We start from the raw sequence: 21,779 nt of genomic DNA on the forward strand, positions 1-21,779 counted from the left end.
AGTTACTATTTCAAACTGTATTTCAGGGCATGGGAAGGGGGATCAATTTGGGCCTTTTCTACAAAAACAGGCCTATAAACTGCTGCAACCAGCTAGTTACCAAGAAATGCACATACACAACCAAAGGAGAGCTCGCTGCTTTAAAACATCCCATTCAGAACTAGAGGAAAAACTCTGATGCTAGCTTGGGGAAGGCTAAATATTTCTTTTACTTTTTATTTTTTTAATTTTTTTGAAAGTGTAAATTTTTGCTCTCTTTTAAAGTCTGTGGGCTCCCTCTTGTGGCTTTGTGGAAAATTTCAATTTCAAGAAAATGCTTTTTCTCTCAAGGAAATCATTTCTTTTCCAATTTAAAAACAAACAAATAAATAAAAGCTTTCATTGCTTTTCCTTGTAAAAGGAAAAGAAGAAGAGGTGGAGATGAGAAGGAAGGAACAAAATTAACTTTAATGGAAAGTCCTATTTGGTGCAAAGGTCATTTTATATACAATTCTGTTTTACAATAATAGCCAACATTTCCTGAACACCCTCTGTATGCTACTAGTTGTACTAGATAATGCATTCACCACATTATTCGTTGTCTCCATGCTCAAAATAAGCCCACTGGCTAGTTAGTGTAATCATTTTATGGGTGTGAGACTGTACTTTCCTCCCTCAAAGGGAGCTAGTTGAGGAGATCCTGTGACCCTCTTTTAATATCTTCAAGCGAATGAAAAAATAAACATCTCATATTTTCCTATTTTAAAAATGATTTTTTGTATCAAATAATTTTTCTTAAATAAATCCTAGAGTAGGATCATAGTTTTTATCTGAAAAAACGTGGGAATTGTTCAACAGTTAATTTCTGTTACTGTTTGTCTCTCTCTAGTTGCCTGTCTCGGGAAACTTGATTGATCTTTATGGAAACCAAGGTCTGCCCCCACCAGGCCTCACCATCAGCAACTCCTGTCCAGCCAACCTTCCCAACATAAAAAGGGAGCTCACAGGTAAACACCTAACAAATGTACCTCTTACTGCAAATTTCAAGGAGATCCTTGAAAATCTCCTGAGATACTGGGAATCGGGGCCACAATTACTGCATGTCACCAATCACTGTATCTATGATGAAGGTCCCCTTTGCACTGGGGATAGTAGGCAACTCTTTCAGCTGTAATTGTCTCCACCCTACCTGATATGTATGTTTCTTACAAGCCCCTAGAGCCAGTGGAGTTTGAATTTTCCTTTGACACACATTCGAGCCCACAATTGGGATAGCATGGGAATATATTTCCTACATCTTCAGATGCTTCCTGTTGTCTTTTGCTGTATTGTGTGCAAAAGATTTATTACACAGAGGGGAAAAAATTATAAAATGGAGCAATGGGTATTATTTGTTCTTGAGGCAAGTGTGAAATTACCTATTTCTCTACTTTGCTTAATGCTTTAGGGAAGGCATTTATTTGGTCATTAAAACATGGTGGAAACTATATTAGAACTGGCATTCTACCATGGTGAATTTTATGGCCCTTACCCCACCCCTCCTTTTATTATTTGATCCTTGCATTCTGCAGGATTGGATGAATAGACTGAGAATATGGAATATGGATTTGGTACAGAGAATTCCTGTTCCAGTCAAGGGTGTCTTAAAAAATTTGTTTTCAGAAAATAAGCAGGAGAAAGATGTTTTTTAAAAACCGTGGATTTGAATGAAAAGAGTAACTAATAAGTAAAAACCATCCAAAGCCAAAACACAGTTAGTTACCCTACCAAAAGGAAATTTACTGCGAGACAACAACAACAGCAAAAGCAAGAATTGTCGGGCAGGCACAGTAGCTCACACCTGTAATCTCTACACTTTGGGAAGCTGAGGCAGGCAGATTGCTTGAGCTCAGGAGTTCCAGGCTGCAGTGAGCTGTGATCGCACTACTGCACTCCAGCCTGGGCAAGAGGAATGAGTCCTGTCTCAAAACAAAGCAAAACAAAACAACAACAACAACTTAGGAATCATTGAAGTGGAGGGTATGTAAGTCATGCTTCTGTGTGAGGAAAAAAAAACTAGAAAATGATTTGGATTGACCATCACAATGGAAAGAATTCAATTTCTGAGTTTTATATATATATATACACACACATAGATATGCATATATATGCATATATACATGTATGTATGCATATATATATGCATATATACATACATAACACCCATATAATAAATATATATGGTGTATATATATGCTTCAGTAGCTATAAGTTATGCTAAAATGATTTCTATTTTGAGATAAAATTCTAAATTATGATAGTATAATGCTTCAACTATCACTTCTAAAAGGAAATAACAGAGCTTTCTGAATCCCAAGATTGGTCAAGTAACATTTTTTTTTTAATTCTGTTTTGTTTTGTTTTGTTCTCTGTAAGGCAAAAAGCAGTCTCTTATCCCAGAGATCTCACAAGAGTTGCTGTGCAAATAGAACTTTCCAATTGGAGTTGCCACCGAGTGCATCTATTCCTATTTTGTTTGTATAGACTCAAGCTAGTAAATAGTTGTTCCTAAGTTGTTAGATGATTTCATTACAGCAGGTTTTAACAGAATCTGGCACCAACTTCTGAAAAAATGAGTTCATTCTATGAACTAGTGAACTAGTCAGAAGATACAGAGATCCAATTTGGGAGCTTTTTTTTTTTTTTTTGAGATAGGGTGTCTGTGTCTCCTGAGCTGGGGTGCAGTGGTATGATCACGGCTCACTGCAACCTTGATCTCATGGGCTCAAGTGATCCTCCCACTTCAGCCTCCCGTAGCTGGGACTGCAAGCATGCACCACCATGTTGGACTTATTTTTTTTATTTTTTGTAAAGACCAAAGCTGGTCTTGAACTGCTGGGCTCAAGTGATCTTTCCACTTCCACTTCTCAAAGTACTGGAATTACAGGTGCGAGCAACCATGCTGAGCCTCTATTCAGTTTTTATATCAGCATGTTACAAAGGCATCAAAAAAGGACTGAAAGCTTGTGTGGCCTGAAAAGAAAATATATGAGACCCCTGATAATAAAGTATCAACAGCAAATTGACATAGTTTTCTAATTATCAATATCTTTCTTGCTAGTGTCTATATATGTTTACAGTGTGCTATAGATAATTTTTACCGGTTTTTCTTACCATTTTGTGGAAGCCCAGTTTTTACATATTGTATATTTGATATATATTGCTTTTGAAAACATGCAAGCTTTTTAAAAAGATATCGTTTTTAAAAAAAGTATTTTTACTTAGAGTCAAGTCAGATAAGCTTCTATATGTTTGGGAAATGAGATATTTTGTAGTTTACATTTTGTGCAACTTCAAACAGTTCCAACTTCTAATGACTTCATTCACGTGCACAGCGTGTATTTTTCCCACAGAGTCTGAAGCAAGAGCACTGGCCAAAGAGAGGCAGAAAAAGGACAATCACAACCTGAGTAAGTTGGTTTTATTTGTGTTTGTGACATTTGATATTAGAGTTAATATTCCCCCATATATCAAAAATGTTCCCAGAAATTCTGTAGAGGAGAGTTGATTTCTACAGCTGTTAAAATTATCTCTTCTGGAAGAAAATTGTATTTGACAGAAACTAAGGTATATATTTTCCCCATATTTTATCTCAGACCAAATTGAATTTTGTATGTATACTTATTTTCAGTTTCTGAAGTGTTTTTATTTTTCTTGTTTATAGTAGTGGGTTTTTTATTTTCGCTCTCCCTCTCTCTCTTTTTTTTTTTTTTTTTTTTTTTTGGTGAGAGGGAGAACTGATCCCCAACTACCCAATTACAAGTGTTGCTCACACAGGAACTTATTAACAAAAGGGGATTAGGGGAGCACCTTCTCCAATGAGATTTGAAAGAAAAAGAAAGAAAGAAAGAAAGAAAGAGATCTGAAGGGGAGTAAATGGATGAGGTAGCCTCCTACATTTCTGACGTTATTTGTGACTTAAAAAAAATAGTCCTAAAGCATTTGAAATATTTTTTACGCATTTAATTTACTCTTGATCAAATCTTCAAATTGTCTCCTAAGAATACTTTAATTTTTGTTTAATATAAGCAAGTAAGACAAGCTGCACAGATTTTTTTTTAATAAAGGGATTGAGCTTGGAGCTAGGAAATCGGGTGTGAATTTCTCATCTCATGGCCTCATGTTCTCTGTTTCTTGAATTGATTTTTAAGAATGTGAGTCATATATAAACACTTTCTCCTTATAAAAATGATAGAATAAGGCCAGAGTTCTCCTTTAGTCCCCAGGAATATGCATGTTGGTTTCATTTTGGCATTGCTCTTCTTGACCTTTTTCTGTGTATTAAGAATATAGACACATGCACACAGAAAATAAATCATATGGATTTCTATGTTTTAACACAAACGGTGTCATATTGTCCATTTTATGTCGATTTTTTTCTACTGAGCAGTATGTTTTGAAGACCTTTTGCTGTTAGAAGTCTAGATCTATCTACTTTTTGAAAACCAATTGCATAGTATTTTACAGTGTGACTGTATGATATTTAGTAACTTCCAAACTGCTGTGTGTTTATGTTGTTTCTAGTTTTTCCCTCTTATAAACAATAGCACAGTGAACGTTTTTATATGTGTCTCTTTGTGTACAAGAAAGTTTGTTTCTCTACGTTAGAAACGGAACTGAGAAATGGAACTGCTGGGTCCTGAGGGAGCTGGTTTTTACTTTAAGAGCTACACCCCTCCCCAGTTCTCATGTCAAGTGTAAGAAGCTCTCCTTTTCTTTTAATCAAAACAGATGAACTGTTATCTCCAAGGCCTCCAGCTTCTCAGTAATTTTACCCTAAGATATTTCTTCTTTTAAAACACCTTAGAGGCCGGGCGCGGTGGCTCAAGCCTGTAATCCCAGCACTTTGGGAGGCCGAGACGGGCGGATCACGAGGTCAGGATATCGAGACCATCCTGGCTAATACGGTGAAACCCTGTCTCTACTTAAAAATACAAAAAAAAGGCCGGGCGCGGTGGCTCAAGCCTGTAATCCCAGCACTTTGGGACGCCGAGACGGGCGGATCACGAGGTCAGGAGATCGAGACCATCCTGGCTAATACGGTGAAACCCTGTCTCTACTTAAAAATACAAAAAAAAGGCCGGGCGCGGTGGCTCAAGCCTGTAATCCCAGCACTTTGGGAGGCCGAGACGGGTGGATCACGAGGTCAGGAGATCGAGACCATCCTGGCTAACACGGTGAAACCCCGTCTCTACTAAAAAAAAAAAAAAAAAATACAAAAAAAATTAGCCGGGCGAGATGGCGGGCGCCTGTAGTCCCAGCTACTCGGGAGGCTGAGGCAGGAGAATGGCGTAAACCCGGGAGGCGGAGCTTGCAGTGAGCCGAGATCGCGCCACTGCACTCCAGCCTGGGTGACAGAGCGAGACTCCGTCTCAAAAAAAAAAAAAACCTTAGAAACAAAATAATTAGGCATTACCCAAAACTACTTAAGTGAAATGTGGAAAACTGAGTTGGATCTTGTCAAAAACAATAGATACCTATCATCAGGCACCTGAACTCTCAAGGTCAAGGTTGTCAGTAAAGTGCAAACATGATCAGCTCAAACTCTGAAGGCTATGATGCAAGCTAAAAGTCTCATCCAACCATTGGGAATTAATAATCAAGGTTAGATTGCCCCTTGGTCAAGCTGTTCCTCTTCTAGGAATTTATTTTGTATGAATACTTGCCAAAATGTACAAAAGGATACATTCATTTATTGTTCACTCATTCACTCAGCCATATATATACACACACACACACACACACACACACACACACACACATATATATATATAGATGGGGAGAGAGAGAGAGAGAGAGAGCGCCTCTGTTTTGTGTGAGGCACTTTTCTACAATGTGAACCAGAAAATGAGTTTCCCATCCTGAGAAACTAGCTTTGAGTTAGGGGTCATCTACCATGTATTACCGAGTGAGATGAACAAGGGGCAGAATAATACATATAATATCCCATTGTGTGCAAAGAACACACTGGAGAGAGACGTGCTTGTGTATGTGTTTATATGGATGTATATGTGCATGGGTGACAATCTAGATACCACTCTTATCAGTGACAATTTGCCCAGGTATATAGATGTTGGATGGTATAAAGACTTGGCTTTTACTTTTTCTTTAATACACCTTTGTATTTTTTTAAATTTTTTACTAGCTTATATCATCTTTCTAATAAATAATTGGAAAGGGAAGTCACTGAACTAAAAACAAAATGTAGTACACCTAAATATTGACAGTGAAAGATGTCAGCTGTATGCTGGTGAGTGAAAAAAAAGATGCAGAGTCGTTTTTAGTGTGATTCCACTCTAAATGTTTTGTTTCTTATTTAACACATATTTGTTGAGAGCGTACTATGTGCCAGATGCACATGGTTACTTGGAATGCAACAGCAAATAAAAATAACAAATAGATCAATGGGATACATGAATATGGGATGGCAGAAAGTTCCACATGGAGTCAAAGGGCAGGCAAGGGAGTATAGTGTCAGCATGGACATGGGAGGTGGTGGATCAGTTTCAAAGAGGATGACCAGAAAGTCTCATAAGTAAATCTGAGTCTACCTGAGGGAGGTGAGTGCAGTGCCATTCACATATCTGGAGGTACAATGTTCCAGGCTGGTGGAACAGCCATATGAAGTCCTCCAATGGGGCATATCTGGCTTGCGTGAGGAATAGCAAGGAGCCAGAGAGGCTAGAGGAATTTTATGATTATTATGTGCTTGGAAAAAAATAAGAAGAAAGTATCATACTTAAGAGTTTTGGGGAAGGTTAGCTACTGGATCAAGGACCCCATAATTCCTTCTTCAAAACCACTGACCATCACTTAGGGTTTCTATTTTATAGAAGTCTAATGGTAGGACTTCATATTATATAAAAAGGATTTCATCATTGGAATAATCCCTCAGTCAAAACAATTTATATTGGGAAAGCAGGGAATCACATTATCTAAGTATACAGACTATTAGTGGATCAAAAAGAAACATATATTATGGTATTTAGAGTAAATATTAACAACTTCATTTTGTTAGACTTCAAATTATTTGGAATTTATTTGCTTGACTACATTAATTAGAGACATTTATCATCTCATATGCCTTATTATGTCATCCTCCCCTAAGAAGATGATAGTTGAACTTACACCTAGATTTATAAAATAGGAATGCTGTGAAGATTCATGGTACAGCTGAAAATACTAGACTTCAGTTTTAGGGCTGTGCTATCCAGTACAGCAGCCATTCACCACCGGTGCCTACTCAGCCTTGAAATATGACTGGTCCAAATTGTGATGTAAAATTGAAAGTGTAAAATGTGCCCTGGATTCCAAAAACTTAGAATGAAGAAAAGAAGGTTAAGTATTTAACTTGTAAATGTTTACATTGATTGCCTGTTAAAATAATAATATTTTGGATATAATGGATTTAATAAAATGTTAATTTCATCTCTTTCTTTTTACTTTTTAAAGAAAGAACACTTAAACTTACATAAGTAAATTATATTTCTGTTGGGTAGCACTAGGCTAGAGCATGGGTGTTTTGTGTGGCCCATGAGTTAAAAATGTTTTCTACAGTTTTAAATGGCTAAAAAAGGCTGGGTGCAGTGGCTCACGCCTATAATCCCAGCACTTTGGGAGGCTGAGGCAGATAGATCTCTTGAAGTCAGGAGCTCGAGACCAGCCTGGCCAACATGGTGAAACCCCCTTTTCTACTAAAAGTACAAAAATTAGCCAGACGTGGTGGCGTGTGCCTGCAGTCCCAGCTACTCGGGAGGCTGAGGCACAAGAATCTCATGAACCCAGGAGATGGAGGTCACAGTGAACTGAGATCGTGCCACTGCACTCCAGCCTGGGTGACACAGCAAGACTCCATCTCAATAAATAAATAAATAAATGCTAAAAAAAAAAAGTGACATGAAAATTATATGCAATGAAAATTTCAGCATGACAAGTAAATTCTAATGCTTTTCATTAGATTTGCCTTGCAAAAAATTGTACTCATATGTTATATTTTGAATTTTATCAGTAAAAAATGTGTGGAAATTTGTTTTCCCTCTGGTTAAGTAAATATCTGCATAATATCCTCAATTTTGCTACTTATCCCACAAAACCACAAGTACTAACTTCCTGGCTCTTTGCAGAAAGTTTGCTGACTTCTGCTCTAAGGGGTTAGGTTAGAATTTGGGCTGTTCACCAGGTATTGCTGGATGTCCTTGCCAAGTCCCTAATAACAGTATCTCCAAGGCAATTTCATTATTTGTAACTGAGGATAGTAACTGATTTCAGGGTTGCTGTAGGAGCAAATGAGAAATCGTATGTATCTAAGGGCTTTGGAAATGATAAAGAAAGGTAGCTCATTTTTAACTGCAATACCAAAAACATAGTAAAAATAGGGAAAAAGTAGGTTCAGGTTTCCATTGTCATGACCTGAGAAGTTAATATGCACATGCCTTTAATGAGATATGCTAAAAGCATACATGGTACTGTTACTAATAGCCCTTTCCTGTGCTCTTTTCTTGAAGTTGAACGAAGAAGAAGATTTAACATAAATGACCGCATTAAAGAACTAGGTACTTTGATTCCCAAGTCAAATGATCCGTGAGTACAATTGCGTGTTAATCTGCATCATATATTTTTCGGACCTGAATGTTTTTTCATATGTTGTAAAAAATGCAGTTGTAAAAACTAAAGTAAAGAAGTCTCTCCTCTCCCTTTGGTTCTGTTCCTAAATTCTTCTTACACCTTTCTTTTGGTTAGTCTCATCAAATTAAAATTTCAAGACAAAAGCATTGAATCGTACAAAATGATCTTTGGACACTAGATGCTTTGGTTGTGAGGAGGTGGCTTTCTGAGAGGAGGTGGCTTTCTGAAACCTAAGAATTCTTTGCAAACAAATACTGAGCTTAAAAAATATTTCCTTTAATGATTCATGCAGAACAGAACTTTCAATAGCTGTTAAAGCTAGATTTGTTGACTGCTCTTTGACTTGTATAGTATCTCTAAATAGGCACTGATGAACAGACATTAGAGACTTCAAGTTTAATGATACTCAACAGACAAAAAAAAGGTCAATTGCTTTTATGAAAACTTGCCTGCTCTTTGTATGTTTTACCATTGTAGGGGAGAAAAGTAATGTTTTAATCCTCTTATTCAGTACAGGTCAGCTAATTTGGATTTCAGCTTTTGGTCTCTCTTTATCCACCCTGCCCCCTTCAGAGATAACAGCTGTAAAGATAATTTTCTCGAGTCTTTCCTACCAGCCTATAGTTACCTGCAATGTCAGCAGATAGGACAACAAACACACAGTTTTTATCCATTAGAAATTGGCTCATTTGAAGCAAGGGGCTAGAAAATATATACATTTTAATGGCCCCCCACAGGCATTCTGTGAAATTAGCCTTTGAATATGACCTTTTAGCTACCTAATAAAATGTAAAGATGAAATCAAGTATTATTCATGCAAGGCTTATTAAATTTGCTATTCACATTATTGTTAGAGAATTTGTAACAAAATAAAATAAAACCATTACCTATTGTGAGGTGGTTTTGATGAATGCACAAGCACAATTCCATCTTCAGTGTTTTGCTTTCCCAGGTTTCAAGGAAAGGCATTTTCAAACCCGAAACATTTCAGATTCTCAGTTCTGCAGCACAAATGTATCCTACTAAAGGGCTGTGACCTTCATTTCCTATAGTCAGTCTTGCATGATAGTTGAAATTGAATTCCCATTTTCCTGTTCTTTATCAGCTTTCACTTTTTAGCATATTCTTTTAAACTGTAGCATGTGAATCTCTTTAGCAACATTTTATGAAATTATGGGGCTTCAGTGAAAGCCTCTATTTGCATATCTTCTTTCCCCATTGTATTAGAATACTTACGGGTTTATAATCTGAACTGATAATGATATTTAATTGTAGGCATTGTTTTAAGATAAAACAGACTATAATCTATATGGTGGTTTTCCCACACCAGGTTTCTAGAATGTGCCTTGGGGCTGCTACGCAGACGCAGTCTCATAGACTGGGGTCTCCGCCCAGTACCTTTTCTCCCACCAGAGCAAGTCTGCTTTTGTTGATTTTATATAATGGAGATCTATATACACTATTCTGTGAAAAAAGAGTCCCTCTTATTACTGAACAAAAAAAGTTTGAAAACCCTTTCTTAAACTCAGAAGCATAATTGATTGATTGGATCTCACAAGGATGTAAAACCCAAGATAATTGGTTGAAACAATCACTTCTTTTAAACTGAGTGACCCCTCACATATCCCAATTCTGATTTCTCATCTTGCTGGCCTACGTGAAGCATCATTTATTTTAATTACATTTCTCTCTGGCTGCTAAAGTTACTTCTCTTACTTTGATCTTAGCTCTGAATATTAAGTCTGTGCTCACTCTGGGTATCTCAGGATGTTCCCCTGGGTTGCCATCTTTGGTGTTCAGACCCCAAGGACCAACCCCAGGGAATTCTCTGGTGGCTGGAACTGTCCCTTTTATGGGAGAACTTCTGTTTTGTTCTTAATGTAACCCATATGAGGATTGATTACTTGGTGACTTGTTTAACGACCCTCTATTCACCAGTTCCACCTGATACTTGTAGATGAGGAAATGGATAGAGAGAGGCAGATAGCATGCCTGTGATAATTCTTGATTAAAAAAAATAGAAGGATGCTGAGTTTATGCCACAAACAATTTAGTAGTGCGATCTCACAGATCTGTTTTACCATCGTTTACTCTGACTGAGTTAACTTTTATAGTTTTAGAAACCTATAACTGTTTAATATAATGTTTAAGGAAACTGTAATCAACAGACCTAAATTTAAGTCCTGACTCTACCATATGGTGCTATGTGGCCTAGGACAAGTTGAATTGTCTCTGTTTCAACATGTGCACGAAGTCTCTATCTTACAAGGTGCTTGTCTGGGTTAAGTAAGACAATGTGTAAAAACTGGGTGGGCAACACTAGGCACGTGGCAAACACTCATGAATGGTAGCTATTATTAATGTATGATTATCTCATTTTCAAAACTGAATGCTTTTAAAAATGATACAATGGACTTTGGGGACTTGTGGGGAAGGGATGGAGCGGGTAGGATGGGGGTGATGGATAAAAGACTACAGGTTGGGTGCAGTGTACACAGCTTGGGTGGTGGGTGTACCACAATCTCAGAAATCACCAATAAAGAACTTATCCATGTAACCAAGCACCACCTGTTCCCCCAAAACTATTAAAATTAAAAAAAAATTTAAGTTCAAAAAAAGAGATATGGAATGCTTTGACTATTGAATTTTCGTTGAGCCTCAAATCCTAAAAATGTCTGGTTTCCTCCATTTCCATTGTAGAGACATGCGCTGGAACAAGGGAACCATCTTAAAAGCATCTGTGGACTATATCCGAAAGTTGCAACGAGAACAGCAACGCGCCAAAGAACTTGAAAACCGACAGAAGAAACTGGAGCACGCCAACCGGCATTTGTTGCTCAGAATACAGGTACACGGCCTAAGTTGTGTAAAGTTTACTGCTTGTTACCAACCTCAAGACAGTAGAAAGATGGATATAATGAGCCATAGGGGAGTTGACTTACATGATCCTAACACGGTCAGTCCTTATTATTTGTGGATTCTGTATGTGTGAATTTGCCTACTGGTAACCCCAAAATCAATATCTGTGGCACTTCCACAGTCATTCTTGGACATGTGCAGAGTGGCAAGTTTGAGCTACCCATGGCACGCATTTCCAGGTGAGGTCGAATGACCCTGCCCGAGGCTGACTGTCTGCTTTCTTGTTTCAGCTCTCATCCTCTAAACAAGTGCTCCTTTCGTGGTCTGTTCAGTGCTTTCTACATTATTGTTTCTGTTGGTGATTTCGCTGTTTAAAATGACCCCCAAGCATAATGCGGAAGCAGTGTCTAGAGTTCCTGAGGGCGAGAAGGCTGTGATGTGTCTTACAGAGAAAACACAGGTGTTGGATAAGCTTCTTTCCGGCATGAGTTACAGTTCTGTTGGCTGTGAGTTTAATATTCACGAGTCAACAACATATGTTACATAAGGTGACCTTCAACAGAAACATACATATAACAAGATTAAGTGTTGTGACTGGGGTTTCACAGGAACCTAACCTGTAATTCCCCTGGGAACAGTGCTTCGGTGTTCACCCATTCAGTGTTCACAGTGACTTTGTAGAACATAAAAAACATAAGCACTGACTATACATGTTAAATAAGAAGATGCCTTAGTATTTGCAGGGTCTAGGAAGCAGTTGATGATCAAAGTCTGTGTTTATAAGGAACTTGGGGGACACCCAGAGGATCTTATATTAAGGACATAATTCCTGGAGATAGTTATACATAGTAGAATTGTAACATATATCTTTAACTTAAACTATACACCCTTAGAGGAAGACATACTAATTTTATTAATATGTACAATTTGTGCGTCATCCTGTTCAGTGGGTACATGCACGAGTGTAAACAGGAGATGGGGAGTTCCTCTTCAGTGTCAGCTCCTGGAACTTCTCTCAGGTGCTCAGCCTCTCTTGTAGGGTGAAAGGGCGCTACTTCCTCTGAAATGATCCTCAAAAACAGACTCCCTGTATGAACCAAAGGGGGTTTGTGAGGGTAATTTTAATTTGCTGACTTTGAACAAAACCTATCTGTAAGAGTCAACGACACCATACTTTCTTCTTGAGTAGGCTGACCTACTTTTTACTAGATTTTGCCATAAAGCAAGGGTTGTCTTTCAACTTTTCCAGTACAACTATTCATGGAGTTATTTTACGAAACAGCAGTGAGAAGTATGGCACCCTAGAGACCATTGTGTTTCACCTAATGGTGTTCCTCCTGGATGCTGAGCTTTTCAAACAGAGCAATTCACTTATAATAATGGTCTCCAGTCTTCTGAATGCTTATATTTTGAAATTTCACATCTCTCATTCACTGCAGCGATTCCTCAGCTGCGGGGCGGGGAGGTGGGAAGCCACTTCCCTGTTGGAGTGCATTTTAGGACTCTGGGTAGTGAAGGAGAGGTTGTGTGTAATTTGAAAGCCCTCCTTTCCCCTCCCCTCCTCTACTTTGGCTTTGGTTGTTGGCTTTATGTTCTGTCTTTTCAATAAGTAGCTATAGGTATTTAATCTCTTGAACGTAGTCTACCTATTTATAAAAGCAGCTTGTCAGCCGGGCGTGGTGGCTCATGCTTATAATCCCAGCACTTTGGGAGGCCAAGGTGGGTGGATCACGAGATCAGGAGTTCAAGACCAGCCTGGCCAAGATGGTGAAGCCCCATCTCTACTAAAAATACAAAAATTAGCTGGACGTGGTGGCAAGCATCCCAGCTACTCATGAGGCTGAGGCAGAGAATCTCTTGAACCCAGGAAGTGGAGGTTGCAGTGAGCCAAGATCACGCCCCTGTATTCCAGCCTAGGTGACAGAGTGAGACTCCATCTCAAAAAAAATTAAAAAATAGAAATAAAAATAAAACCAACTTGTGGCCGGGTGCAGTGGCTCACGCCTGTAATCCCAGCACTTTGAGAGGCCAAGGCAGGTGGATCACAAGGTCAGGAGTTCGAGACCAGTCTGGCCAACATGGTGAAACCTCTTTACCAAAAATACAAAAAAAAAATTAGCTGGGCGTGGTGGTGGATGCTTGTAATCCCAGCTACTCAGGAGCAGGAGGCTGAGGCAGGAGAACCCGGGAGGTGGAGGTTGTGGTGAGCCAAGATTGTGCCATTGCACTCCAGCCTAGGCTGCAGAGCAAGACTCCGTATCAAAAAACAAACAGAAAAAGCAGCTTGTACTAATGTGTCGTTTCCTTCTACAAGTATTAAAATGTAATAACTATTTTGAAAGAGTAGCTAGGTTTTGTTTTATTTTAGGGTTCCAAACATGTATATTCATATGAAATACGAATATTGTGAAATATGTGCATTGGAAATTCCATGGTGACGATATCTTGATTTTCTTCCAATGACAATGTGAGGCAGCCTTTAGAACTTTTGCATATCACAGAAAACATTATTAATTAGGAAAGTTCTGTGATGCAATTAAGCCAGAGTTCTCTAGATGAGATTTATCACCTTATTTAGAAATCTGAGTAATGCTTTAATCAGCTGATAAATATTTTTAATTAGACAACAAAGGATTAGAGTAAGATGTTTGCCTCTTTTAATGCAACTTTATTATTCTTTTTCTGAAAAGACAATCTGCATGTGTGGAAGTGCTGTTCTTATTAGCATGTTGGTGTAGACTTACAAGAGTCCATGTTTTCAGTATGGGCCTAAGGGCTTTCTTTCATTTTCACTCTAAGTGATGCACGCAAAAGTTTTCACAGAAGAAAGAGCATGAATCCTTAATATCAGTGAAACAGCCATTTTATTAAATAGCCCAGGGCTTTCCAATGATGCCTGAAGAAACTTGTGTTTCTGGAGATTATTTAAAGGAACTTGAAGGTACTTGTGTGACATCTCAAGCTCCTGGCTTTTACTCATATTGCATCCAAAGAAGGATTTTGCAAACCCAAAAACCTTGAATTTAGACTGAAACATGGCTTTTCAAGCACATATGTTTCTCAGCTTGTGGGCAAAGGTTGAGAGGCCATGTCATGTGGAGAGTCCTTCCCCTCTCTGATAAGGAAAGGTGACTTGCTTCAAATTTGTATTCTCTTTCTACATATTATTGTTTCACATAGAAGGGATAGCATTGGAATGGAGAAGCAGAATGCTTATCAGGAATCGATTACAGTCTCTATGGTTCATTTTCGGAATGCCCAGGGATATACTCAGAAAGGAAAAAGAGAAAGAGCTTGCTTGGAAGGCATTTTGCAATGAGATATAGGGGGAATCAATGGCATTTTGTAAGTGTATTACTCAGTTAGTGCAGCTGTAGTGAAATGCCACCGACTGGGTGGTAAACAAGAGTTATTTTCTCACAATTCTGGAGGCTAGTTGTTGTCCAAGATCAAGTTGTCTGCAGGGTTGGTCCCTTCTGAAGCCTCTCTCCTTGGCTTCTAGATGCCCGTCTTCTCCTTGTGTGTTCACATGGTCTTTTTTCTGTGTGCATCTGTCCCAATCTCCTTTTCTTACAAGGACACCAGTCTTACTGGGTTTAGGCCCACCAGTATGATCTCATTTTAAATTAATCGCCTCTTTAAAGGCCCTGTCTCCAAATACAGTCACATTCCAAGGTAGTAACGTTAGGACTTCAACATTCAAATTTTTTCCAGGACACAATTTAGCCAATAATAGGAATGTATGTGAGGAAGGAAAGGAAAAAAGTTGTTCATCTTATAGATGAGAACTTACTTGTTGAGTTAAAAACATACTTTCCCTTTGCCATCGTGAAATGGGTTAAATGATGCTTCTAAAACTTTAGTTACTTGCATAGAACTTTCACAGCTTTTGCTATCACTACCAAAACTTTTTAACTTCATGGCACTCTTAGTGTTTTAGCAAGCTTTTTACCATCCCCCTAGACCAAAAGAAATACCTACTCTTTTTGTTAGGTCCAAACAACTTATTAAGTATTTAGGTTCTAACAACTTGGTAGCCATTTGAAAAAATAAAACATATAAATTGAAAGGAAAATAGCATTTTTATTTTGTTATTAAATTACCATATTACTTACTAACTGGATGTGTGTGCCTGTTGGGCACTGCACAATTTCTAAAGTCTCTTGGAATCAGACTGGACACCACCACCCTTGTTGCCCAGTCCACAGCGATGTTCATGCGAAACTTGTTTTTCTTTCATCACAGCAACCGCCAAAAGCCCAACTCTGCAATGATATGATGTACTTGAAAAGTATATAGCACAGTCTGATGCTGAAAGAGAACTATCTTGAGTTTAGTAGTTCTCAGGTAGTATTGCCATTTCCCTTGAAATGTTAGGCTATCTCCAGTGCTCTGTGAGTTCATTGGGGACCTCAGTGCACAGCTGAAGGACCATGAAACTATGTTACTCTTTACTGAATATGTTTCTTTTTTCTTTTCTTTCGTTTTTCTTTCTTTTTTTTTTTTCTTTGAGATGCTGTTTCACTCTTCTTGCCCAGGCTGGAGTGCAATGGCCTGATCTTGGCTCACTGCAACCTCCACCTCTCAGGTTCAAACGATTCTTCTGCCTCAACCTCCCGAGTAGCTGGGATTACAGACGCGCACCACCATGCCCGGCTAATTTTAGTATTTTTAGTAGAGATGGGGTTTCACCATGTTGACCAGGCTGGTCTCGAACTCCTGACCTCAGGTGATCCACCCCCCCTCGGCCTCCCAAATAATATTTTTATCAGCTTGCATTTAAAACTTCATTTTTGTATTTTTTAACTTATCCTCAGTGTGAACATTAATATCTGCGAGAGACCATCTCTCTCTGTTTTTCATACATAGGCAAATCTATAAAACACCTAAAACTTTATTTCATATACTACCAGTGGTACTTCTACTATACTTTGGAACATACAGAGCTTATTAATTTAAAAGAACAAAAAACTTTTATTTTGAGGATTTATTGTTTTCCAAGTATCTGATTTTTAATAATAGACTTTATTTTTTAGGAGTTTTTGGTTCGCAGTAAAATTGAAATGATGCTGCAGCTATTTCCCATACACTTCTTTCCCCCAAGCACGCACGGCCTTCCCCATTATCAGCATTCCCTACAAGAGTGGCGCATTTATTAGAATCAATGAACCCGCAGTGACAGTTCATTTCCCTCCAAAGTCTATACTTTACATTCCCTCTTGGTGTTGTACATTTTGTGGGTTTGGCCAAATGTCTAATGACATGCATCTACCATTACAGTATCATATAGAGTGGTTTCACGGGCTTAAAAGTCCTCTGTGCTCTGCCTGTTTCAGTGTTTTATCTTTACTCTTATTATAGGAACTTGAAATGCAGGCTCGAGCTCACGGACTTTCCCTTATTCCATCCACGGGTCTCTGCTCTCCAGATTTGGTGAATCGGATCATCAAGCAAGAACCCGTTCTTGAGAACTGCAGCCAAGACCTCCTTCAGCATCACGCAGACCTAACTTGTACAACAACTCTCGATCTCACGGATGGCACCATCACCTTCAACAACAACCTCGGAACTGGGACCGAGGCCAGCCAAGCCTATAGTGTCCCCACGAAAATGGGATCCAAACTGGAAGACATCCTGATGGATGACACTCTTTCTCCCGTTGGTGTCACTGATCCACTCCTTTCCTCAGTGTCCCCCGGAGCCTCCAAAACAAGCAGCCGGAGGAGCAGTATGAGCATGGAAGAGACGGAGCATGCTTGTTAGCGAATCCTCCCTGCACTGCATTCGCACAAACTGCTTCCTTTCTTGATTCATAGATTTAATAACTTACCTGAAGGGGTTTTCTTGATAATTTTCCTTTAATATGAAATTTTTTTTCATGCTTTATCAATAGCCCAGGACATATTTTATTTTTAGAATTTTGTGAAACAGACTTGTATATTCTATTTTACAACTACAAATGCCTCCAAAGTATTGTACAAATAAGTGTGCAGTATCTGTGAACTGAATTCACCACAGACTTTAGCTTTCTGAGCAAGAGGATTTTGCGTCAGAGAAATGTCTGTCCATTTTTATTCAGGGGAAACTTGATTTGAGATTTTTATGCCTGTGACTTCCTTAGAAATTAAATGTAAAGTTTAATTGAAAGAATGTAAAGCAACCAAAAAGAAAAAAAAAAGAGGAAAAGAAATCCATACTAACCCTTTTCCATTTTATAAATGTATTGATTCATTGGTACTGCCTTAAAGATACAGTACCCCTCTAGCTTTGTTTAGTCTTTATACTGCAAATTATTTAAAGAAATACTGTATTCTGTAAAAGACAAAAAAAAAAAAAAAATGCAGTCTTTTCCTGAAGATTGTCTGGTTAGAAAACATAACTGATACCAACTGAAACTGAAGGGAGTTAGACCAAGGCTCTGAAATTTAAAGTCTAATCTTGCTCTCTTTTATTTTGTGCTGTTACAGTTTTCTTCATCAATGAGTGTGATTCAGTTTTTCATAAGATATATTTTATTTTGAAATGGATATTAATGTCCTCTCAAAGTAAAATATTGAGGAGCACTGAAAGTATGTTTTACTCTTTTTTTTTTTTTTTTTTTCATTTTTGCTTTTGATAAGAAAACCAAACTGGGCATATTTCTAATTGGCTTTACTATTTTTATTTTTAAATTATGTTTTACTGTTCATTTGATTTGTACAGATTCTTTATTATCATTGTTCTTTTCAATATGTTTGTATTAATTTGTAAGAATATGCATCTTAAAATGGCAAGTTTTCAATATTTTTACAACTCACTGGTGGTTTTCCGCATTCTTTATACACCCATGAAAGAAAACTTTTATGCAAGGTCTTGTGTTTAAAAGACAGCTTTGCGAATATTTTGTAAATAACAGTCTCACTCAGAACTGTTTTTGGACACATTTAAGGTGTAGTATTAATAGGTTAAAACCAGGCTTTCTAGAAAGAATAAACTTACATATTTATTTTTAGGATATGAAAATAGCAATATTCTTGGAGACCGATAACCATAGCATTAATACGCCCATTCTGGTCATTTAAATTGGGGTTTATTTCAGCAAACTTGCTGAATTTATTTTTAAGAAAGAAATACTGTATTGGCAAATTACTGTTACTTGATAACAATGTTTTAACAAGGAGCAATGTTGTAAAGTTAGTTTCAGTGCATTATCTACTTGTGTAGTCCTATGCAATAACAGTAGTGTTACATGTATCAAGCCTAGATGTTTTATACAGATGCCATATAGTGTTATGAGCCAGGCTGTTGAATGGAATTTCTCAGTAGCAGCCTACAATTGAATAGCAAGTGGCATAAAGCATATCCATTCAGAATGAAGTGCCTTAAATATAGCAGTAGTCTTTTTTGGACTAGCACTGACTGAACTGTAATGTAGGGGAAAGTTTCACGATGGTATCTATAGTCAAGAGGAACATGTAGCATGGTGCCTATGTAGACAATATAAGAGCTTCCAATTTTCCTTCAGATATTTTTAATATTAAATATATTTTAGTGACAGAGTGCCAACTTCTTTCATCAGGAAACCTTATTCAGGAGGGTTTTAAAAAAGTGTTTAAATGTCAAATGTGAACTGGTGATGGGTGATGGAGGGTTCAGAGAGGAGTGATTGTCAGATGTGTGAATGGATGGTTTAGGTGAAAATAATCAACTGTATAGTTCCCGCGCACGCTGGGCAATGAGAATCCTTGGAAACATTGGTGATGCTATCAGTTTTATAGCTTTATTACTTAAGGGGGTAGGGAAAATTAGTTCCCATTCTTTCAACCCCCTTAACTGTATAGCTCTTTTCCTAGAATAGTGATGCAAATCTGCATGAACAACTAATTGTACCATAGTGTTCATTGATACAATCATAGCATTGTCTATTTTTCTCTTCATATTTATATGGGGGGGAGGGCACTGGATGCAAAAGTTGAAGATCATGATGCTATGATGTTAGTTTTCCTTAGCTGATTTTGAGGGTTTTTAAAAATAAAGCAAGATTGACTAACCTACGGCCAAGGGAACAGGACCATGGTTAAGCAACCATATAAGAAAGCTTTGTTGAAAGAAAGTATGGCATCTTGTACCACTGCCCTGACTGTTGCAACTCCTAACCTTGCCATCGCCTGCCTCCCCGTCCCCTTCTCCTTAAGAGACAATTTCTGCAGGTGGCAGGTGAGCAAACCCAGGAGAATGCTGCAATCTTGGGGGTGGTTTTATTTATATATTTTTTGCCAAATAGAGTGTGGATTCGTTTTAGGGGCTAGTTAAGCCAAGAGGCAGTGGTTTGGGCTTGTTGTTTGTAACAAGAAAATGATCCACACCACTCCCCCCATTCCCGGGTGCAGAATTGTGACTCGGGGTTGGGCCTCTGTATGGAGTGACCAAAATGCCAAAATTGTCTGTCTGCCTCTGAGTAGGGCAATGGGAATACCAAACCTTCTGACTTTGCCAAAAAGCATACAAGCAACCTGGTCATACATAGGATGACAAAATTCTTTCTGGTTGTTTTTAAACAATAAAGCAATAAGAACAAATACAATACCTAGGAAGTTAAAAGCACAAAGGAATGAACTTATTAATATTTTTGAAAAATGCAGTGGGAAAAAGTTGATGTCAATAACAGTATAAAACAGCCCTATTTCTTGATAAAAATGACAAATGACTGTCTCTTGCAGATGCTTGGTACTGTAATGTTAATAATAGTCACCTGCTGTTGGATGCAGCAATAATTTCTGTATGGTCCATAGCACTGTATATTATGGATCGATATTAATGTATCCAATGAAATAATCGACTTGTTCTTGATAGCCTCATTAAAGCATTTGGTTTTTCACATAGTGGTGGCCTATTGTGTTAATGCCAATTTTGAATGTTATCTGCCTTATCAAAAAATGGTAGTGCACATTTTCTTCTGATTTAATGAATAACAAATTGCATGAAAATTTAGAAAATGCCAGTAAGTACTTTTTTTGTTTAAAATGCCATTCTAAGATGTTACTTTTTGGTTTTAAACATTTTTGATTACTTTTTGACTTACACTCAGATGAGCTATAATTATGCAGCTTTTTTATCCCCCTCTGAATTTGGGGAGATTTTAAACTCCCAAATGCCAAGACTTCATTTTAGATATAGGAGTTTTATTTAAAATGTTTCAGTGAGAGGTGGCTTTAAAAAAGAGAAATTGTCAGAGAAACCCTTGCATATTTACAGAAAAGATATTGGGTTTTTAAAATACAAATTTACAATAATGAAAGCTTAATATACCCAGGCTGCCAGCTCCTGGTTGCTTTTTTTTTTTTTTTTTAATACACTACTTAAGAATCATTTGATAAATGTTGGATTTGAATTGGAAAGTGTCAGACAAAACATGTCTTTATTCCCTAGCTAGACCTTAAACTTCTGCCCTTTTAAAAAATATATTCTGGTTTAACCTCTGGAGAAAATGAGCAAGAAACTTCCTGTAAGGCTGCCGAGCTGACTGTCAGCTTTTTCCTAAGTTTAATTTTCTTCTTAAATTGTAATATACAGTAATGAAGGCCTTTCTTTTTCAGGCCTATTTGAATTATTTTTATTTTCCCTAGAAGTACAACTGCAGGACCCCTTAAAAATATGTAAAAGTAGGAAGATTTCCTTTTGGAACAAGAGAGAATATTCTGGACAAAATCAAAAGCAAGTAAGCTGAAACTTGGGGCTTTTCATCTCCAGGGGATCTACAGCAATACCTTCACTCACATTTCTGTCCTGGTATTTACCAGTAAACAGTCATTTCACAGCCCACAAGGATCCTTCATCTTTAGCTTCCCCACCCCGCACACACACAATTACGTGTTATAATGGTGTTACCTGAAGATTAGACATTGGCCTGCAATGTGTATGACTTCATTTGATATCCACAGACTTAATTTCTTAAAATTTTATTAAGCCAATTCACTTTCAAATAAATTACATCCATTCAGTCACCACACATGGCCTCTCAGTTAATCTTCCTGGGTTTGAAGCTTATCTCTGCCCACATCTTGCTCTGTGATTTTGCGCAAGTTATTTGGCCTCCCTGTGCCTCAAAAGTAGCTACCATATAGTGGTCTTGTGAAGACCATTCGAGTTAATAATGCTAGAATCTGTGCTTGACAGCACATAGTAAATGCTCAGTAAAAGACAGCTTTTCTTATAATAATCACCTTCATTACTAAAATGGAGAATACTTTCTGGACCAACTAAAATCATTATCTGTATTAGCAGTGACATGCACACCA

General features: G+C 37.8%; 1 protein-coding gene across 15 annotated transcripts in view; it reads left to right on the forward strand.

The window, feature by feature from the left end:
* Nucleotides 1-20,363, forward strand: part of MITF (melanocyte inducing transcription factor) — a 223,421-nt gene extending 203,058 nt beyond the window's left edge. For 10 of the 15 annotated variants that reach the window (XM_033210409.1, XM_033210411.1, XM_033210422.1 and 7 more), the window contains exons 6-10: nucleotides 869-986; nucleotides 3,354-3,428; nucleotides 8,523-8,598; nucleotides 11,344-11,491; nucleotides 16,864-20,363. In XM_033210409.1, the coding sequence (XP_033066300.1) occupies nucleotides 869-986; nucleotides 3,354-3,428; nucleotides 8,523-8,598; nucleotides 11,344-11,491; nucleotides 16,864-17,265 (819 nt within the window). In that variant the 3' untranslated portion in view covers nucleotides 17,266-20,363. The remainder of the gene's footprint in view (nucleotides 1-868; nucleotides 987-3,353; nucleotides 3,429-8,522; nucleotides 8,599-11,343; nucleotides 11,492-16,863) is intronic. The other 5 variants (XM_033210414.1, XM_033210412.1, XM_033210420.1 and 2 more) reach the window with 1 other exon arrangement.
* Nucleotides 20,364-21,779: the final 1,416 nt, after the last annotated feature.

Source organism: Trachypithecus francoisi, unplaced genomic scaffold, assembly GCF_009764315.1.
Source record: "Trachypithecus francoisi isolate TF-2019V2 unplaced genomic scaffold, Tfra_2.0 Lachesis_group0, whole genome shotgun sequence".
NCBI lineage: Eukaryota > Metazoa > Chordata > Mammalia > Primates > Cercopithecidae > Trachypithecus > Trachypithecus francoisi.